The following is a 19,456-nucleotide window of genomic DNA, read 5'->3' on the forward strand; positions in this document are numbered from 1 at the left end:
TGGCTGTTATGAATAATACTGCTGTGGATATTCAAGTACACAGTTTCCTGTGGACACATATCTTCATTTCTTTTTTGTAGATACCTAGGAGTGCAACTCGGAGAAGGCAATGGCACCCCACTCCAGTACTCTTGCCTGGAGAATCCCATGGATGGAGGGGCCTGGTGGGCTGCAGTCCATGGGGTCGCGAAGAGTCGGACACGACCAAGCGACTTCACTTTCCCTTTTCACTTTCATGCATTGGAGAAGGAAATGGCAACCCACTCCAGTGTCCTTGCCTGGAGAATCCCAGGGACGGGGGAGCCTGGTGGGCTGCCGTCTATGGGGTGGCACAGAGTCGGACACAACTGATGCAACTTAGCAGCAGCAGCAGCAGGAGTGCAACTGTTGGGTCATATAGTAACTCTGTTTAATTCTTTGAGGAACTCTTAGATTATTTTCCAAAGTGGCCACATCATTTTATATGCAGTAATCTATCAGTAATGTATGAGCATTCTGATTTCTTCACATCCCTGTCAACATTTACTATCTGACTTTTTTGATTTTAGCCATACTAGTGAGTATAAACTGGTATTTCATTATAGTTTTGATTTTCATTTCCTTGATGGTTAATGATGTTAAGCATCACATGTTGATTGGCTATGTGTATATCTTCTTTGGAAAAATGTATATTCAGATCCTTTGCCCACTTTAAAATTCAATTATCTTTTTATTACTGAGTTCTTTATATACCCTAGATACAAGTCTCTTATCAGACATACAATTTGCAAATACTATCTTCCATTCTGTGGGTTTTCTTTTCACTTTCTTGATAGTATAAGCACAAAAGTTAACTTTGATGAAGTCTAATTTATTGGTTTTTCTTTGGTTGCTTGTGTTTTTGGTGTCCTATCTAAGAATCCACTCCCAAATGCAGGCCATGAGGACTTACCCTATGTTCCTGTAAGAGTTTTATGGTTTTAGATCTTACATTTGGGTCTGATCTATCTTGAGTTAAATTTTGCACATGGTGTGAAGTAAAGGTTCAATGCATTCTTTTAAATGTAGCTAAGTTTCTCAGTGCCATTTGTTAAAATATTATTCTTTCTCCACTGAATGGCTTGTCACCCTTGCCAAAAATCTGTTGATCACAGACACACTGGTTATTTCTGGACTCTCAATACTATTCCACTGATCTAAATCTATATATGCAGGGTTTTTTTTTCCAGTAAATACATACAACAAGATCCACAGTTGGTTGAAACTGCAGATGCAGAACTGTGGATATGAAAGACCAACTATAAAGTTACACATGGGTTTTTGACTGCTCAGGGAATTGGCACCCTAAACCTTGAGTTGCTTAAAGGTCAACCATATGTATGTTTATCTATCTTTGTGTCAGTACTCACTGTCTTGATTACTGTTGCCTTGTAATAAGTTTTGATGTTGGGAGTTGTAAGTTCTCCAGGTCTGTTCCTTTCAAGATTGTTTTGGCTCTTCTGCATCCCCGGCAATTCCATATGAATCTCAGAACTGGCTTGTCAATTTGTACAAAGAAGCCACCCGGAATTCTAAGAGGTATCTCATTAAATCTACAGATCAAAATGAGAAGTAGTGCCATCTGAGCATAAGTCTTCCAATCTATGAACATGGGATGTTTTCTCATTTCTTTACATCTTCTTTAATTTCTTTTTCAGTTCAGTTCAGTCACTCAGTTGTGTCCGACTCTTTGCGACTCCATGAATCGCAGCATGCCAGGCCTCCCTGTCCATCACCAACTCCCAGAGTCTACCCAAACCCATGTCCGTTGAGTCAGTGATGCCATCCAGCCATCTCATCCTGTCGTCCCCTTCTCCCCCTGCCCCCAATCCGCCCCAGCATAAGGGTCTTTTCCAATGAGTCAACTCTTTGCATGAGGTGGCCAAAGTATTGGAGTTACAGCTTCAATATCAGTCCTTCCAATGAACACCCAGGGCTGATCTCCTTTAGGATGGACTGGTTGGATCTTCTTGCAGTCCAAGGGACTCTCAAGAGTCTTCTCCAACACCACAGTTCAAAAGAATCAATTCTTCAGCGCTCAGCTTTCTTCACCGTCCAACTCTCTGCGTTTGGCTGTGGTGGGTCTTCATTGCTACACTGGCTTTTCTCTAGCTGTGGGGAGCAGGGCCCATTCTCCAGCTGTGATGCATAGGCCTCTCATTGTGTTGGTTTCTCTTGGTGTGGAGCATGGGCTCTAGGGCATTCAGGTCTCAGTACTTGCAGTGTGCAGGGCTCAGCAGTTGTGGCTCCTGGGCTCCAGAGCACAGGCTCAGTAGTTGTGGTATACAGGCTTAGTTGCTCCACAGCATGTGGGATCTTCCCAGATCAGGGATCAAATCTGTGTCTCCTGCATTGATTAGCAGGCAGATTCTTTACCACTGAGCCATCAGGGAAGCCCTTAGATCTTCTTTAGTTTCTTTCAACAGCATTTTGTAGTCTTCTACAAAATGGAATTATTTTCTGAGTCATTTCCTTAGTTGCTGTTCTAGGGCTTAAATATCTTATATATGTATATATCTAAACAGAATTAGCTTCAATTTACATTAATTCCAGTGAGGTGTAGAAACACTGCTTCTATATGATGTCTCTTTCCCCTCTTTGGTGGCATTATTGTTATACATATCAAAAATGATTACTTGATATATAATTTTGTCTTTTGAAGTCACTGAGGAGAAAGGACAGCTGGTATATACTTACAGCTTTTGTTATTTTGGCCTTATTGGTTCTCTAGAACCAAATAGTGACTTTATTATCTAGAGTCACTTCCTTAGTGCAGTACAGCTTTGCTCTCATCAACCTTTGTGCTATTTCTGACAAATATATCATGTTTCTGTATGTTACTAGCTGAACAATATACTATAGACATATTGTTTTATACAACTGTTTTTAAGATCATTTGAAAGAATAGGAGAAGAAATATGCATTTATATTATCTTTTATAATTACATAATTACCTTTACTAGTTCTCTTTTGTTTCTTTGTGTGGATTTAAATCGCTGTTTGAGGTAACTTGCTATCTGTTTGAAGGACTTTTAGTACTTCTTGCAAGGTGGGTCTAGAACAAATTCATTTTTTCATTTATCTAAAAATGTTTTTATCTCCCTTGCAATGTTAAAAGATAGTTCTGTTGGATATAAGATTCTTGGTTGAGGTTTTTTCTTTGAGCTCTTTGAATACATTATTCCACAGCCACAGGCCTACATTTCTGATGAGGAGTCAGCTGTGTATCTCATTGAGACTGCTCTGTAAGTGATGATCCATTTTTCTTTTGCTACTTTCAAAATTTTCTCACTGTGTTTCCATTTTAGCATTTTTATTGTGATGTGTCTATGGATCTTTTGGAGGTTATTCTACTCAGACATTATTGAGCTTCCTGGATATGTAAATTGTTTTCCAATAAGTTTAGGAAGTTTTTAGACATTTCTTCAAATATTTTTTCTTCCCTTTTCTCTCTCCTCTCCTCTGGTACTCCAATTATATGTATGTTGATATATTAACATCATCTCATATTTCTCTGAGGCACTCATTTTCATTATTCTTTTTTCTCTGTTCTTTACCTTGTATACACTATTGCTTTATCTTCATATTTGCTCATTCTTTCTTCTGACAGTTTGAACCCAACATTGGGCCTCTTTAGTGATCTTTTTCCCCTTATTATACTTTTCACTTCCAAAATTTCCATTTGGTTCTTCTTTTTCTTTTTAATCATTTCTATCTTTGTATTGATATTCATTTGTTGTGATGTCATCAAATTTTGTATTACTTCTTTAATTATTGTTTCCTTTACTTTTCTGAATATTTTTTTCTTTTTTCGTTTTGGCCACACCACACAGCATGCAGAACTTCCGCCAACCAGGGATCAAACCCAAGCCCCCTCAAGTGAAAGCACAGAGTCTTAACCACTGGACCACCAAGGAAGTCCTTTCTGAATATATTTATAATAAATATGTTGAAGTCTGTCTGTTAAATCTACCCTCTGGTTGTTCTCACAGGCAGTTTCCACTGCCTGCTTTTTCCCCAGTGTATAGGTCATTCTTTCCTGTTTCTTCACATAGCTTTGTTTTGTTTTTTTTTTTTTGAAGCCGGACATTTTAGATAATACATCAACACTGGGTATTGCCTATGCCATCCAAGACTTGCTATTGTTATTTTTCTTATTTGCTCAGTGACTGGATGAATTATTTTCATTGAGTATACTTTCCTCCTCCTCCCTGCAGATGTAGCTCCTCATGGGTCTCACCCTTTGGTCTGCTACAGTCATCCTGGGATGACAGTGGCTTTGGCAGGCCTCTCTTTGACTTTCTCTTCCCTGACCACACCCAGCTGTTAAGCTCCACTAACTACAGATTGATTGATCTATTGTCTTCAACAATGTCCTGAGGCATAAATTGCTCTACAGACTGAACCGATTTATTACAGTTCCTTTGAAGAGACAGTTCCTGAGGTAAGTATTTAAGATTTGTTCTAATTACAGGAAGGTTCCTCCCAGCTGTCTTTCCTCCTTCCTTTCTAGCAAACTAGCTAGATGTCTGGTTAGCCCTATAACTCCAATCAGTATGTCAGTCTCCTCCCGACTCCTTCTCCTTTCATCACAACCCATATCTTCAGGCAGAAACTTCACTTTGTTGCAAAAAGTTGGTCCCTCTGGGGAGAGATTCAGAGCTTACTGTTATAAGGTCTGCTTGTTTCTCTTGGCAAAATTCCTGAACCTTGGTTCTGATGCTGGGGGCAGAGACAACAGCATGCTTCTTTCATGACACCTCCTTGAAAGTTCAACTGGAGGAGACAGGGGAGTAGCAGACCCAAAACTCCTCAATTTGCCTTCCAAGGTGGAATCTGTTTGTCCCACCAGCCAGGGCAAGGGCAGTTGGTGCCCCAGTATTCTCAATGTTGCCTTACTCAAGGTAGAGCCCATGACCCACGAATGGAGACTGGGTGAAAGAAGAGAGATCCCATCTCTCAGCTATAATTCACCCAGAATTTTGTCTCAGTGACATGTGGCTGGGGCAGGGTGAGAAATGCTGACCTTACCCCTGTTCCTACTGGTTAGGTAGCCTTTCAACTGAGGACTGAGGAAAGTAGGAGCTCTGATCTTGGCTCTATCAGTTTGCTGTTGTTCAGTCACTAAGTCATGTCCAACTCTTTGCAACCCCATGGACTGCAGCACTCCAGGCTTCCCTGTCCTTCACCATCTCCCAGAGCTTGCTCAAACTCATGTTCATCGAGTCAGTGATGACATCTAACCATCTTATCTCATTCTCTGTCATCCCCTTCTCCTCCTGCCCCTCAATCTTTCCCAGCATCAGAGTCTTTTCCAATGAGTCAGCACTTCGCATCAGGTGGCCAAAGTATTGGAGCTTTAGCATTATCCTTCCAATAAACAGTCAGGGTTGATTTCCTTTAGGATTGACTGGTTTGATCTCCCTGCTGTCCAAGGGACTCTCAAGAGTCTTCTCCAGCACAACTAGAAAGCATCAGTTCCTCGATGTTCAGCCTTATGATCCAACTCTCACATCCATGCATGACTACTGGAAAAATGATAGCTTTGACTATACAGACCTTTGTTGGCAAAGTGATGTCTCTCTGTTTTTTAATAAGCTGCCTAGGTTGTTCATAGCTTTTCTTCCAAGGAACAAATGTCTTTTAATTTCGTGGCTGCAGTCACCATCCACAGTGAGTTTGGAAGCCAATAAAATAAAATCCACCACTGTCTCCACTTTACCCCATCTATTTGCCTTGAAGTGATGGACCAGATGCCATGATCTTACTTTTATGAATGCTGTTTTAAGCCAGCTTTTTCACTCTCATCTTTCATCCTCATTAAGAGGCTCTTTAGTTCTTCTTTGCTTTCTGCCATTACAGTGATATTATCTGCTTATCTGAGGTTGCTGATATTTCTCCCAGCAATCTTGATTTTAGCTTATGATTCATCTGGGTCTGCATTTTGCATGATGTACTCTGCAGAGAAGTTAAATAAGCAGAGTGACAATATACAGCCTTGACAAACTCCTTTCCCGATTTTGAACCAGTGTGTATTTCCATGTCGGGTTCTAACTGTTGCTTCTTGACCTGCAAATAGGTTTCTGAGGAAGCAGGTATGGTGGTCTGGTATTTCCATCTCTTTAAGAATTTTCCACAGTTTGCTGTGATCCATAGAGTCAAAGGCTTTAGCACAGTCGATAAAGCAGAATTGTTTTATAACATTTAGAAAATATTATAAAAACATTTTATAGATGTTTTTCTGAATTCCCTTGCTTTTTCTATGATCCAAGGGATGTTGTATCTCAGTTTGATCTCAGTTTGGAGGAGGGTTTCCATCTCACTCCACTGAGAGTGGGAAGAAAGGGAGCAGGTCTCAGTTTAAATACCACAGACTTTCACTTTTCTGACTTTCAGTATATTTTCCTGAATAAGTGTTCCTTCATTGACTTCATGCTTTTAGGACTATTTCCAGATATTTAAATGGCTGTTGTTGTTGTTGTTTTTAAATAACCAGTTTAATTAAGGAGCAGGTTCATAAAGCTCTCACACTGTCATGGCTGGAAGCAGAACTTCTTGCTGAGTTTTTCATATGAAAAAAAGGATTGAAACTCTAAAGTACAAATCAGAGATACTACTCAACATTCCCAAGCAGAAAGTGATCCATACAGAGATCACGTATGGACTGTCATATCTAAGGCTTACTAAATCAGAAGGCTATTCTGTTCTTTCTTCCTACACTTAGTCCTTCAATACCTTGGTAACACATCTAAAATAAAAAATGGAGTCTGAAATGAAGTCTAAATTATTTTACTTCTGAACTACTGTGAGGCATTCATCCTGGCCTATGATATAATTCAGCCCTTCTGGTCAAGTTTTATGCCAGTTCCAGCTGGATAGAAACTTTAAAAATAAAAGTTTTAGAATGCATTTGGTAATATGTGTGTTTGTGTGTTTTAAAGAAATCAAGATGTTAAAAATGATTATCTTTAAAGTTATTGGTTTCTAAATGAGAACCGAACTTGCATCATATATCAAAGTATTCCCCAAAGTGAAGACATCAACTAAAATTTGAGTCAAATTTGCAAGACACACAAAGCTCATTTTGTTTTAGTGAAAATTGGAGTTTAACAATTTCAAATGACTATACTAAATGTAAAAGGCTTTTAGAACAAGCATTCATGCCTCAAGCTATCCCTAAGCATGGATTCACAGTATACGACTGATGGTTCTATCTTGGCACATTTTCCTTGGGGGACTCTAATATGGAAAATTACCCATTCATTTTCTATAGTCCACAATGACAACCCTCAGTATGCATCTGTAGCTGAGAAATGCCAAACCAAACACCATAGGAAAATAGCCAACTTAGGAACCAAGGCCTAACACAGGACCTGGCACACAGGAATTACTGAAAAAATATTTGTGGACTACAGAGATCTCTACTAATATGCCAAGTACATCCAACTTTGTGGAAAAAAGAAGAAATATTTCAAATGGTAGAATGGACTTTTGTGTTCAAATAAATTTATTTCACTCCATAAACCAGCTCCACAAAGGATACTATCTCCAAACCTAGTAACATTTTTATGTTCCCCCAAAAGGAGTATGTAAGATAATCGCAAAAGGCCAATTTTAGAGAGAATAAATGATTTAAAAATGCATTGGTCTTTGCTTACATCCTGAATCACATAACTCTGAAAGAATATATTATCACATATATTATCTTATATCTGATATACTGTAATGAAAAGTTTAAAATATCAAAAAGAGAAATGAAAATATCATCCACAGTAATAACACAAAGCCACTATTTAGTGAATTTCCTTGTAGACATTTTTCTTTGTATACTTTATATTAGTTTTACATGGTTATGATCACATTGTATGAATATTTTTGTATTCTGCATTTTCAGTAAACAACAGTTATGAAAAGTGCTTGAGAATCTGCTGCCTACTTAAGAAAATATCAAACTCAAAACCAAACCATATGTACAAGTCATGAGAATTCTGGTCTCCACTTAATCTCCAATCCCCTTTATTAATTTAACAGGTATGTATTGTAGGTGCCTATTTTGTGCCAGATGCAGTGCCAAGGACTGAAAGTACGAAGAAAAGTAAGCTAGAATTTTAGTCCTCAAAGAGTTCTCAACTCAGTAACTACCTTATACCTTCACAGATATATGAACTTACCTATGTCAGTTTGAAGTTAATGAAATAAATGCTTGAAATTTAACTATTTTTAACATGATTCTTTTGAGGAAAATAACTAAATACCTAAAAGTTTATCTCAGACAACAACTTAAGTTTTCTGCATTTGATATGGTTGTCTTCTTAGAGGTGAAAGAGCTGCAATTCTTTTAATCATTTTACGATAGGTATTTTTCCAATATTTATTGCAATTAGTTCTCTTTATTGGCCTTGAGATCAGCTGTGCTTCAGAAACCAATATAAGAATTTTCATTTCCTTAAGGTGTAAAATTTCAGATTATTCATGATACCTTCCTCCGTCCTACATATTTGCATGATACATTTGTTTATGTGTTGGTATACAGTCATAGCCATCTATTTAGGTAGACAAGATGTAAAGTAAATGCTTCAGTAAGCACAGGTGCTTACACCCAAATATACCATGAGCCACATGCACCTGGAACTATCTGCATTCTATGCACAAACATCAGAAATGTGTCTGTCTCTACTTCTCTGGAAAAATTTAAGCACTCCTAGTTGGTAATTTCCTTTGATATTTTCTGATTTAAGTCTAAAGTCTAGTTGCCTAAATGTTGTCTCAAGGTATAAGAGATAAAACAAGGTACTGAGTCATAATTTCAAACCTTCTGAAATATACCTCAAGTGATAATGAGTGGGAGCCATGGAGCACTAAACAGTGAAGGAGCTGCACATAATAGCAAGAAAATCTGTTCTCTGCTTGAGGCTCCACCACTTACTAGTAATGTGAGTGTTAACAAGTTGTGATTAACATAAGCCTCAGTTTTCTTATCCATAAAATTGGTATGGTGATATTCTCTCCATACTTATAACATTACAACTTTACTACTGAAAAGCAAATCTTCATAAAAGTGCAAAATGCTACACAAATGTTAGGAATTAGGTCTAAGGATCATTACTTTATAACCAATTCCTAGAAAGTTCACACAATCAAGTTTTATTTTTTGAAAGGCTCTGTTCCCTTACATCTACTTATTGGTTGTCATAAGGTTTTACATAAGAGAGGTGTGTTTTTCAGAGCAACAGCACCTGTAGTTTATGGAAAGGCGTGATGCTGTTACCAACAAACAGGTAGAAGGCTCCAGAGACATGTTTAGGAAAGAGAAAAAGAGAACTAGAGCAGGAAAGCAAATTGGATGGTAATTTGAGTTCCTCCTATTTTAAGACTGGGTTTAATGTGGAGACATGCCTAATATTCCATGTCTCTCTACACTGAGAACTTAAAAAGCTGTTAGGATGCAGATCCTTTAGAGAAGTCCAATAATTTTGATTTCAAAGTCTTTATGGGCCTTAGGCATGAAAGAGTCACTAATGGTTTTAACCTTTGGAGACTGAAATAGTTTTGTTTGCCAACGTTTTTACGTTAATGAAGATTACCTAGCTCAGTCCCTAATGACATTTGTTTATATCAGACCTCCCAAGAAGCAGCGATCTATACACTAAACCAAAATTAACACCAGTACAGTAGTTATGGTCACCAAAAATCTAAAAGGCAGTAAAAGACAATTATCTCGAAAATGTCAAGTTTTGCTACTACCCTACAGGAAATAAACATGCTTTACTAGCAACTGTGTGGGAATTTTTCTTCCCTTAACTGAAAGCCATATGGAGGGAGGGAAATCTCTGTCTTCATGCACTTACTTTGACTAGTGAAAGGACTGTCAAAGATTTTAGTGTCAGATCCATAAGGTACCCCAAATCTATGGATATAGTATGGATTCTCCCAACTAAGCTAAACAGCAGCTGCCTTCCTAGCCTGAATACCTAAAAAATGTATATATTCATTTTTTAACACCTGGCTTCTTTTTTCTTCTACTTGACCATCTCTCCCATTAGCACATAATAGTCTCTCTCCTCCCTCTCTCTTTCTCTTTTACCACAGTGCAGTATTCCATTATGCAAATCTCTATAAGTTTCTACAAATATTCCCTGATTCCTGGAGGTTTTTTTGTTTCCAATCATCTGCTATTATGTACAATGCTTCAGTGAGTAACACTGCTTACTTTATTTCAATCTATCCACAGAATAGATCTAAAAGTGACATTGCTTGGTCAAAGGGCAAAATGCATCTGTAATTTTGGTAGATATAACTAGCTTCTATTCCATATGGACTTGTGTTATATTCTACTCCCACCAAGTGAGTAAGGTACTTATTTCCTGAAGACCATTTATCAAAATGCACATGCCTGGATTCCATCCCCCAAATTCTGACTCAGTAGACAGTGATGGGGCCTGAGCAGGCCTGTTGAAAAAGCTCCCCAAACAGCACATCCCTGGCTGAGAACCCTGTTCTAAAGGGTATTCTAGTCTTATTTATATTGTTTAAATTCAAAAGAAAATCAGTAATCTTTAACTTCCAAAGTTTATACTCCTTGTCACTCATTCAATAAAACTTTTCGAGTACCTATCTGTGCTGGGCATTCTAGATGCTGAGGATATAAAGATAACTATTATTATAGCATCTGTCTTCAGGGAGTTCACAGAGTCTAACAATGAGAAACACACACACACATATAAAATTAAGAAACAAATAATAAGCATAGGATTAAAGATTTACATAAAATTTTATAGGAATACTGAAAAGGGGCATTTCACTCTAATAGGAATGCCAGAGGTTTCCTGAAGGAGAAGCTCCTAGAGGTGAGTAGGAATTAAACAGGTGAAAGGGTGAAGAAATATACAAGAGGGCATTCCAGGCAGAAGACAACACATGCAAAGATAGGAAGTAGGAAACAGAAGGGATGTGTATATGTACATAACTGGAAACATTTCATGTTCCTAGAGCATAAATTACAAGGGACAGAAGTAAGCAACAGGCTGCAAAAGTAGGCAAGCTTCAGATCACTGACCATCAAGCTCATGATAAGAAACTTGAACTTTATCCTATAGACAAAGAAAGTCACTCAAGGGTTTCAAGGTTGAGAGTGACACAATTAGATTGTTGTTATAGAATTATGGACAATGGAATTATGGAAGCACACATAACTGGAAAAATAATGAACTGTTAGGAAACTGGTACAGTAGTCCAGATGAAGGTATGAACAAGGGCTGGGACTAAGGAGGGAATGTATGGAGAAATCTTAAGAGGCAAAATGAGCAGGATGTCGACATTAAATATGGGGGTAGATGTGAAGAGAGGGATGATTTCAAGGTATGATCAAACCATTACCAGGAAAGCACTGGACTTAAGCTATTTTTCCAGCAGCAATCATGGGTTTACACGGATTCAGTCATGCTCTCTCACCTGGTCTTACTGTTTGTAAGGCCAAGGATAGAAGTACAGGGCCCAGGAAACACTGAGGCAGAACTGGTGAGCTTCTCCTTGAACATCATGTTCCAATCAACTAAGTAAAGCAACCACAAGCTACCCCGACAGGCCAATGTGACATTTCATGATCCGATCTCTGATGCACCCTCTCTTATAATAACTCCTCTAGTGATGAGCCTCTTGATCCCATTTTCCTCTTTACCAGTGAAGTCAGTGACCAAGATGATTGCTGGATACAAAAAAAGCTGCCAGCACAGAGAACAATATGTGGTTGAGGCACAGCAGCATCAATAGCTGTTTCCCCAAAACTTAACCCAAAGCCAAGCCTGGCTTTACAATATTAGCAATTAGCAATTTTTGGCAGCCTGCAATCCTGCCATCAAACAAAGCCAATCTCTGGAGAGGAGAAGATATGGGGGAGGGTCCCCTCTGAACCCCTCCCATTCCCCTGATTTATGCAAGTGTAACGGTTCTATGGGGATGGAGCAGGAGGGTGTTGTGTGTAATTCATACTAAACCTGGCACTTGTCTTTCTTCTCAGAATTCCTAAAAACCAAACATAAGGGAAACTGAATACTAAACCATCAGATGAAATCAAGTCTGCTGTTATAAAGCCGTGAATGAAAATACATACAGACACACACACCACACAAAGTAACACTAAGGCTTACCTTTCTTTTATCTTCATCTGTTGATTCAAATTTGAAAGTAGCCCTATGCTGAAGAGGGAAAAAAGGGAAACAATGTCATTTTAAATGTACAGATTTTTCATTTTGGCTATGTTAAAAAATATCTGATGTCTACAAAAAAAGTTGTCTTCCCAAATCACCTCAATATTCTTACTAAAGAAAAAGAGAAGCAAATAACTATAAAGCAGTACAAAAAGGCTAAAGCAAAAATATATACAGAAAAGAACAGAGTACCGAGCCACAAACCGCCCAGGGAAATCTGGAATGCTTTGCACAGAGTATAGAGCATTTGAACTGGACCTTGAGGGATGAATAGGAGTTTGCCAGAAGGCAAATGAAAGCATTCTAGGGACGGAAACAAAGGCTCATGTGTGAAATGGTATGATATATTTGTGAAATAAGCAGCTCTGTTGGAATGAAACACAGGACACATGTTAGAGGATGACAGGAGCAGAGAAATGTAAGAATGGGAAAGTAGACTGGATAGAGATTTGGAAGGATCTTCCAATGTTGTTGAGGAGCTGGTACTTTATCAAATGGAATAAGAAATCATCAGAGAATCATAGATAGGGAAGGACAGTAATTCTGTAAGAATGAGAGTTTAAACCATGGTTCCACCACTTATTAGTTAAGCAAGTAATAAATTATAACTGTATTTCCCACGTGAAAAGAGGGGTGCCTACTTCACAAAGCTGCTGTGAGGGTTAAAACAGCTAAGGCATATAATGTACCATCTGAGTGCCTGGCACATAGTAAACACTCAGTTAGCATTAGGATGATAATGATGATGATGCCAATGATACTGAGAAAAAAATAACTGAAAGAAAAAGGAGGGTCACGACTCTCCTGCAATTACTGGCAACACTATTTTTTCTCTGTAGCTGAAATAGAGAATGGAGTAAGTTGTCCACTGTCAAGAGAGTGGCAGTACCCCAAAAAATAGAGCATAAAGTTCCTCATTCTCTTCTCAAGTTTTATTCAAGACAGCCAAGTGCGCTTAAGAATCCTCCAAGTTTTCCTTTAAAAAAAAAACCTTTATTGAACATCTCTCTGCCTTTCCTTTGTATTTCTCATTGGCAACACTGACAAACATTTATTGGCAACCCATCAGGAGTTAAGTACAGTAAGTACTAAAGATATTATCATTACAGGTGGTTCTGCATTGACAGCTTTGTAGAAGAACTGATTTTTGAAATTAAATGAGATTGAGAAATGTTGACAAAGAAGCAGTTCTGAAGTACAAAATAGTCAGAGGAAAGACTTAGAGGTAATAGAGAAGGCCATTTGAGGAAACCTAAAGAGAAGCTGCCTCACATATGGTTTGCAAAACAATTAAAATGGATGTCAGATGGTGAGGGCTTGGATTTAAAAATTTATACCTGAACTGACATAAAGATGACAGGCCACCAGGGGAAGACTCTGAAGGAGGTGTAAACAGTAGCTTATTCTGGAAGAATATTTTGAGCAGTAGCTTACAGACCAGATCAAAGGAGAACAAGGCTGAGGACATAAAGCTCTCTGAGAAATGGGCTTCAGTAATCCACGTCTAATATTGCTGGAGGCAGTATAAATTGACACTATCTTCAAAAACGAAAGTGATTTGGCAACACATAATAGCAACCATAAAAATATTCATATCCTTTGACCCAGAACGTCTGCTCCTAGAAATTTATCCTAATGAAATCATCCAGAGGAGAGAAAAATTATATTCACTGCAGTGTTATCAAATGTTAAGGGAAAAAAAAAAGAGACAACCTGAATATCTAACAACAGGAGACTGATTAAGTAAATTACTGTGCATTCATCTGAAATATTATCATACTGCAGTTTTTTTAAAGATGGCTAAAAAGTTCTGTAACAACATGGAAAATTATTTTATGACAATAGCTGTAAAAATAGTAAAATATCAAATTGTATGTCTATGATGACAGTACCTATATCAATGTATGGATGGATGCATTCAAACAAAGGCTTGAGTGTTAAAAATGCAAAAATAAAAACTATACAGGGTTGGTGGAATTTCTGGTGGTTCCTTTGACAAAACTTGTTGATATATTGTTATTATTAAAAGAAAAAAATTGACAGGTAAATGAATTAATGAACAAACAAGGAAAGAAAGAAGAAAAGGAAGGAAGAACAAAAGCTTTAACTTAGAAATTTACAGACCCAAGGTTAAGTAAAAACTAACACTGAACAAAAGATAAAGAATCAGTAGATTGTTCTGTTGGTTATAAACTGAAGCCTAGTAAAGGTTCACTACAAATGAAAATACATAATTGCATTTAGAACTAAGAAAGCTTAATTTTTGCCATCATATGTGAAATATTAATTCCATACATTATCTGGAATAAATGTACCTAGTTGCCAATAGTCCTCCTAAACTTTTTTTTTTTTTGCATTTGTGGTAAGGAAACAGAAAAAGAAATAATCTTTAGAAAGACCCTCACTAAGTTATGAAAATATTTTTTAAAAGGTTTCTACATAGAATTAAATCTTTTAAGGTGATAATTTAGATTAGTACCAAGGACTAATTTTTCTTTTGCTTTTTAAATGTAAAGTTGATTCTGTGATAAAACTACAATATTAAAAAAGGAAGAAAAGAAGGGAAGAAGGAAGGGAGGAAGAAAAGCTTTCAAAAGCCCTGTCCAACGGGCATGAGGACTTAATTTAATTAGCAAATATACTGGTGTTGTGAGGCAATAAGTTGAATTTAGAATATGTCAATCTATTCAGAAACTCAGACCCCTAAGGTTGTTTGGATTCAAAGATGTTGACTTCTCTAAGGCAGGCTTCTCTTATCTAACTTAGATCATACCTAACCTATTCTGTACCGGGCTTCCCTGGTGGCTCAGACAGGACAGAATCTGCCTGCAATGCAGGAGACCTGGGTTCAAATCCTGGGTTGGGAAGATCCCCTAGAGGAAGGCATGGCACTCCACTCCAGTATTCTTGCCTGGAGAAAAGCCATGGACAGAGGAGCCTGGTGGGCTGCAGTCCATGGGGTCGAAAAGCATCGGACATGACTGAGCAACTAAGCACAGCACACCATAACTCTTGTTCTCTCCCCTTTTTAAGGCTGAAAGAGAAGGGAAGGGGATCCAGCATTTCTGGCTGCAAATGTCTTTCTAGAACTGCTGGTCAACAGTCAACACTTCACCTTCTTTGTATGCTTAATTTCCAGATGAACAGGACCAAATACGAACTGAACAGTAAAGCTTTAGAGACCAAGTAAGTTAGTAACAGCTCAGTAACACAGCCAGCTCTTGAGGACTCCCCCTGCCAGTTTCACATCCCATGAATAGGCTAGGCTCAATAGTCAGAAAGCACTGGTTTGCATCCAGTCCCACTGTTTACTGAAAGTGTGACCTTGGTCAAGTCATTCAACTTTACTGCCTGTCAAGAGTTTCCTTATCTTTGTGTATAGCACCTTGCACATTGCAGGTGTTCAATAAGTAGACACTACTGTTGTTACTGCACAGTCTACGGGGAGGCATCCAGCCAAATACTGATCCACTAGACACCTAGGATTTATTTCATAGATTTCCAAAGATATACTCAAACAGTACCAATGCAAAGGAATCAACCTAACTGGAGTGGTGTCTGTGTGTGTGTGTGTATGTGTTGTGCTGTGTTTTAGGAAGAGAGATTTTTTCTAGAACTAAACCCCAGTAACTGAGATTATATAATCCAATCTGGAAATAAGAACATATAACAAAGGAACAGCCCACTACACACGCTCATCAAAAATCTGTAGAATGAACCCAAAGAGTCAGAACTCAACCTCAAAGTGTAAAACAAAATGTCCTCTTACATGGTCCAGGATGTTTATATACCCTGTTCAAATGTGGAGGCTGTATTTCTACAACTGTCTCCAAATTAGGTCTCTATCAATTGGATTCTTATGGCAACCCACTCCAGTACTCTTGCCTGGGAAATCCCATGGACGGAGGAGCCTGGTGGGCTACAGTCCATGGGGTCGCAAGGAGTTGGACACGACTGAGAGACTTCACTTTCACTTTTCACTTTCATGCACTGGAGAGGGAAATGGCAACCCACTCCATATTCTTGCCTGGAGAATCCCAGGAATGGGAGCCTGGTGGACTGCCGTCTAAGGGGTCGCACAGAATCAGACACGACTGAGGCGACTTAGCAGCAGCAGCGCATAAACACACCTCACTACTATCAGTGCTGTTTTCCTCTCTTATGAGGACTCATCTCAGAGACCTACCTACCTGTCTGTATCTTAAGTAACTTTTACCTTTCATTTGGCCATAAACTTGTCATACTTACATAATGGAATTCTGTTGGAGCTTGCCAAGGGGTAATCATATGCCCAGGTGGCCTCTATGGCCGCAAACCATCTCTCTAGTCATCATCATAGTTGATGATGATGCTACACCAGTTTCTTCTCCTATTAATTCAGAGTATTGGACCCAATGATCTTTGAGGTTCCTTCTAGTCCAAATATCCTGGATTCAAGGAACTAAGATACTTTTATGCACCTCAAGGCCCAAGACCACTGTTTGTTGTTGATAATCATAATGAAGGCTACCAGTATCTCTATTAAATCTGTTAAAAGAACAAAATACATGGCACTCAATACATTTTAACAGATGAATTGAGAGGAGAGGAAAAAGGCAACCACTCTTCCTATTTTTAAAAAATACTTTCCTACACTGAGTCAACTTGCATTATGCCCTTGAGAAATAGGCAAATTTCCTTTTAAAAGGGATAGATAGATCTTCCTTCTCCCCAAGATGACAACATCAGTGAATAAAAGAAGGTAGCTTGAAAATCAGAATCTCCTTAACACAGTAGAAATTAGATGTTACCTGGAGCCAGATAGGTAAATGTTGCTCTAAACATGGTACAAAGTATTTCGCCAGCCATTAATAAGTGCCATGGGTCAAGGAAAAAGAAAAACTGAAGTATATTCTCTCTTTTTATTTTTAATCAGACTATGTCAACTCCATGCCACAGGGTTAATCTCTGACTTTTTCTGTTTAGAACTAACAGCTATGGGTTTTTCTTCAGTGCCAGGCGGTGTTCTGATTTATACATATAACTTATTTAATCCTGACAACAGTGGATGATGCAGGTACTATTATTATCCATGTTTGGCAGATGAGTGAACTGAGGGACAGTAAAGTTAAGTACCTTGTTCTATACCACATGGATGGTAAATTGGGGATCAGAATTCAGGCAATTTGGCTCTAGAACCTGTGCTCTGGCCACAGGACCTCTTGAGAACCTTGATCATTAGGGAATGCCTCCTAGATGCCTTGCACAGTATTCAGCATTATACCTCAATTAATTTAGACCTCAGAATAACTTAGGTGATGGAACCTAAGTTACAGATAAGGTACATATCTGTACATAGGTACATATCTGTTACCTACGTTACAGATAAGGAAACTGAGACTCAGGTTTAAAATAACTTATCCATAGTCATGAAGCTAATAAATGGTAGATTTGAAGCAAGATTTATCTGATTCCAAATTCAACCTTCTTTCCACAATACTTGAGCTTCCTTTTGAGAACAACAAACTAATCATTCTCTCTCTACATCATTCATTTCCCTTCTTGGTTAGACTCTTTAATGCCTCATAATCACTTCATTCTAAACATTTCTCATCCACTTTTCCAGATAAAGAAAACAAGGAACACAGTAGACCCAGGCACATTTTTAGAATTTCAGATTCCATTTCCCAGAGAGTGGGACAATTAATTTGACCTCCTCATTCTTATTGCCAGACCACTGCAATCATACTTCCCCTTCTTCTTCATCTGCCTCTAAAGTCTCTTCCCTTGAGGGGCAAAGCCCCACTGCCAACATGAAACGCAATTTTCTTTGTTCTTTGGATCTACTGTAATCAGCATTAAACATGAAAACTCTTTTCTGAAGGAATTGGCCAACCCAGTTCATATCAAGCCACAGCATTCTCAAGGCTGGCCCCCAGAATGCCACCCCAAAACTATACACATTGGTCATTACAACTTTAAAACCATTCCCAATGTGAAAGTTCAGAACTTAAGCTCTGATAGCACTTGGAGTAGTGCTATCAGTACTTGCCCAGGAGTAGTAAATGAAACTAACCTGGAGGGAGATCAAGGAAAGGAAGAGATAAACTAGAGGAAGCAAATCTGGAGTTCTAACTACTTTAGTCGTGAAGAGAAGGAGGAATACTGAAGGAGGTGATAAGATCCAGGTAGAGGTTTTTTCCTCCTTCCTTCCCACAGAAGAAAGTTTCTATTTATTGCTGGATACCTGGGATATAATAAGTGCTAAATAAACACTAGGTGATTCAACACAACAGCCAAGTTTTCTGTTGCATTTTGTTCTTTTGAAAATCTGTTTGTAGCTGCCTCAAGTCATTTTTGGAAAGCAATTATAAATCAAGTTGCATGAATATACCGTCAGGCCTCCATATCTGCAGGTTCCACATCCATGAATTCAGTCAACCATGGATCAAAAGTATTTGAAGGAAAAAAAACAAAACTGGAGAAAGTTCCAAAAAGCAAAAGTTGAATTAATGGGCAACTAGCTACATAGTATTTACATTGTATTTACAATTATTTACATAGCATTTACATTGTATTATTAGCAATCCAGAGATGATTCAAAGTATAAGGGAGGATGTGTATAGGTTATTCCCAGGTGGTGCTAGTGGTAAAGAATCTGCCTGCCAACGTAGGAGACACAAGAGACGAAGGTTCGATCCCTGGGTCAGGAAGATCCTCTAGAGTAAGATATGGCAACCTACTTCAGTGTTCTTGCCTGGAAAGTTCCATGGGCAGAGAAGCCTGGTGGGCTACAGTCCTTGGGGCTGCAACAAGTTGGACTTGACTGAGCAACCGAGCACACAAGCACACATGCCATTTTATGGGCTTCTCAGATGGCTCAGTGGTAAAGAACCTGCATGCCAATGTAGAAGACGCGGGTTCAATCCCTGTTTCGGGAACATCCCCTGGAGAAGAAAATGGCACCCCACCCCAGTATTTGTGCCTGGAAAATCCCATGGACAGAACAGCCTGGTGGGCTATAGTCCATGGGGTCACATGGGGTCACAAAAGAGTTGGACGTGACTTAGCAACTAAGCAACAAGAACATGCCATTTTATATAAGGGACTTGAGCATCCATGAATTTTGGTATCCACGAGGGAGGGAAAGGGTCCAGGAACAAAGCCCCAGCAGATACCACGGGACAACCATAATCTCCAAATATGTACACCTGTGCATAAAGCATATCAGAGACCGAAGAAGCTAAGATATG

General features: G+C 38.6%; 1 protein-coding gene across 5 annotated transcripts in view; it reads right to left on the reverse strand.

Moving 5' to 3' along the window:
* Window positions 1-19,456, reverse strand: part of RIC8B (RIC8 guanine nucleotide exchange factor B) — a 103,125-nt gene that overhangs the window by 81,739 nt on the left and 1,930 nt on the right. For all 5 annotated transcript variants that reach the window (XR_003511109.1, XR_003511108.1, XM_027541889.1 and 2 more), the window contains exon 2: window positions 12,165-12,212. Coding sequence is in view for 3 of the 5 variants with exons in the window: in XM_027541889.1 (XP_027397690.1) it covers window positions 12,165-12,212 (48 nt within the window). In the remaining 2 variants the exon portion in view is untranslated. The remainder of the gene's footprint in view (window positions 1-12,164; window positions 12,213-19,456) is intronic.

This window comes from Bos indicus x Bos taurus, chromosome 5 (genome assembly GCF_003369695.1).
Source record: "Bos indicus x Bos taurus breed Angus x Brahman F1 hybrid chromosome 5, Bos_hybrid_MaternalHap_v2.0, whole genome shotgun sequence".
Taxonomy (NCBI): Eukaryota; Metazoa; Chordata; class Mammalia; order Artiodactyla; family Bovidae; genus Bos; species Bos indicus x Bos taurus.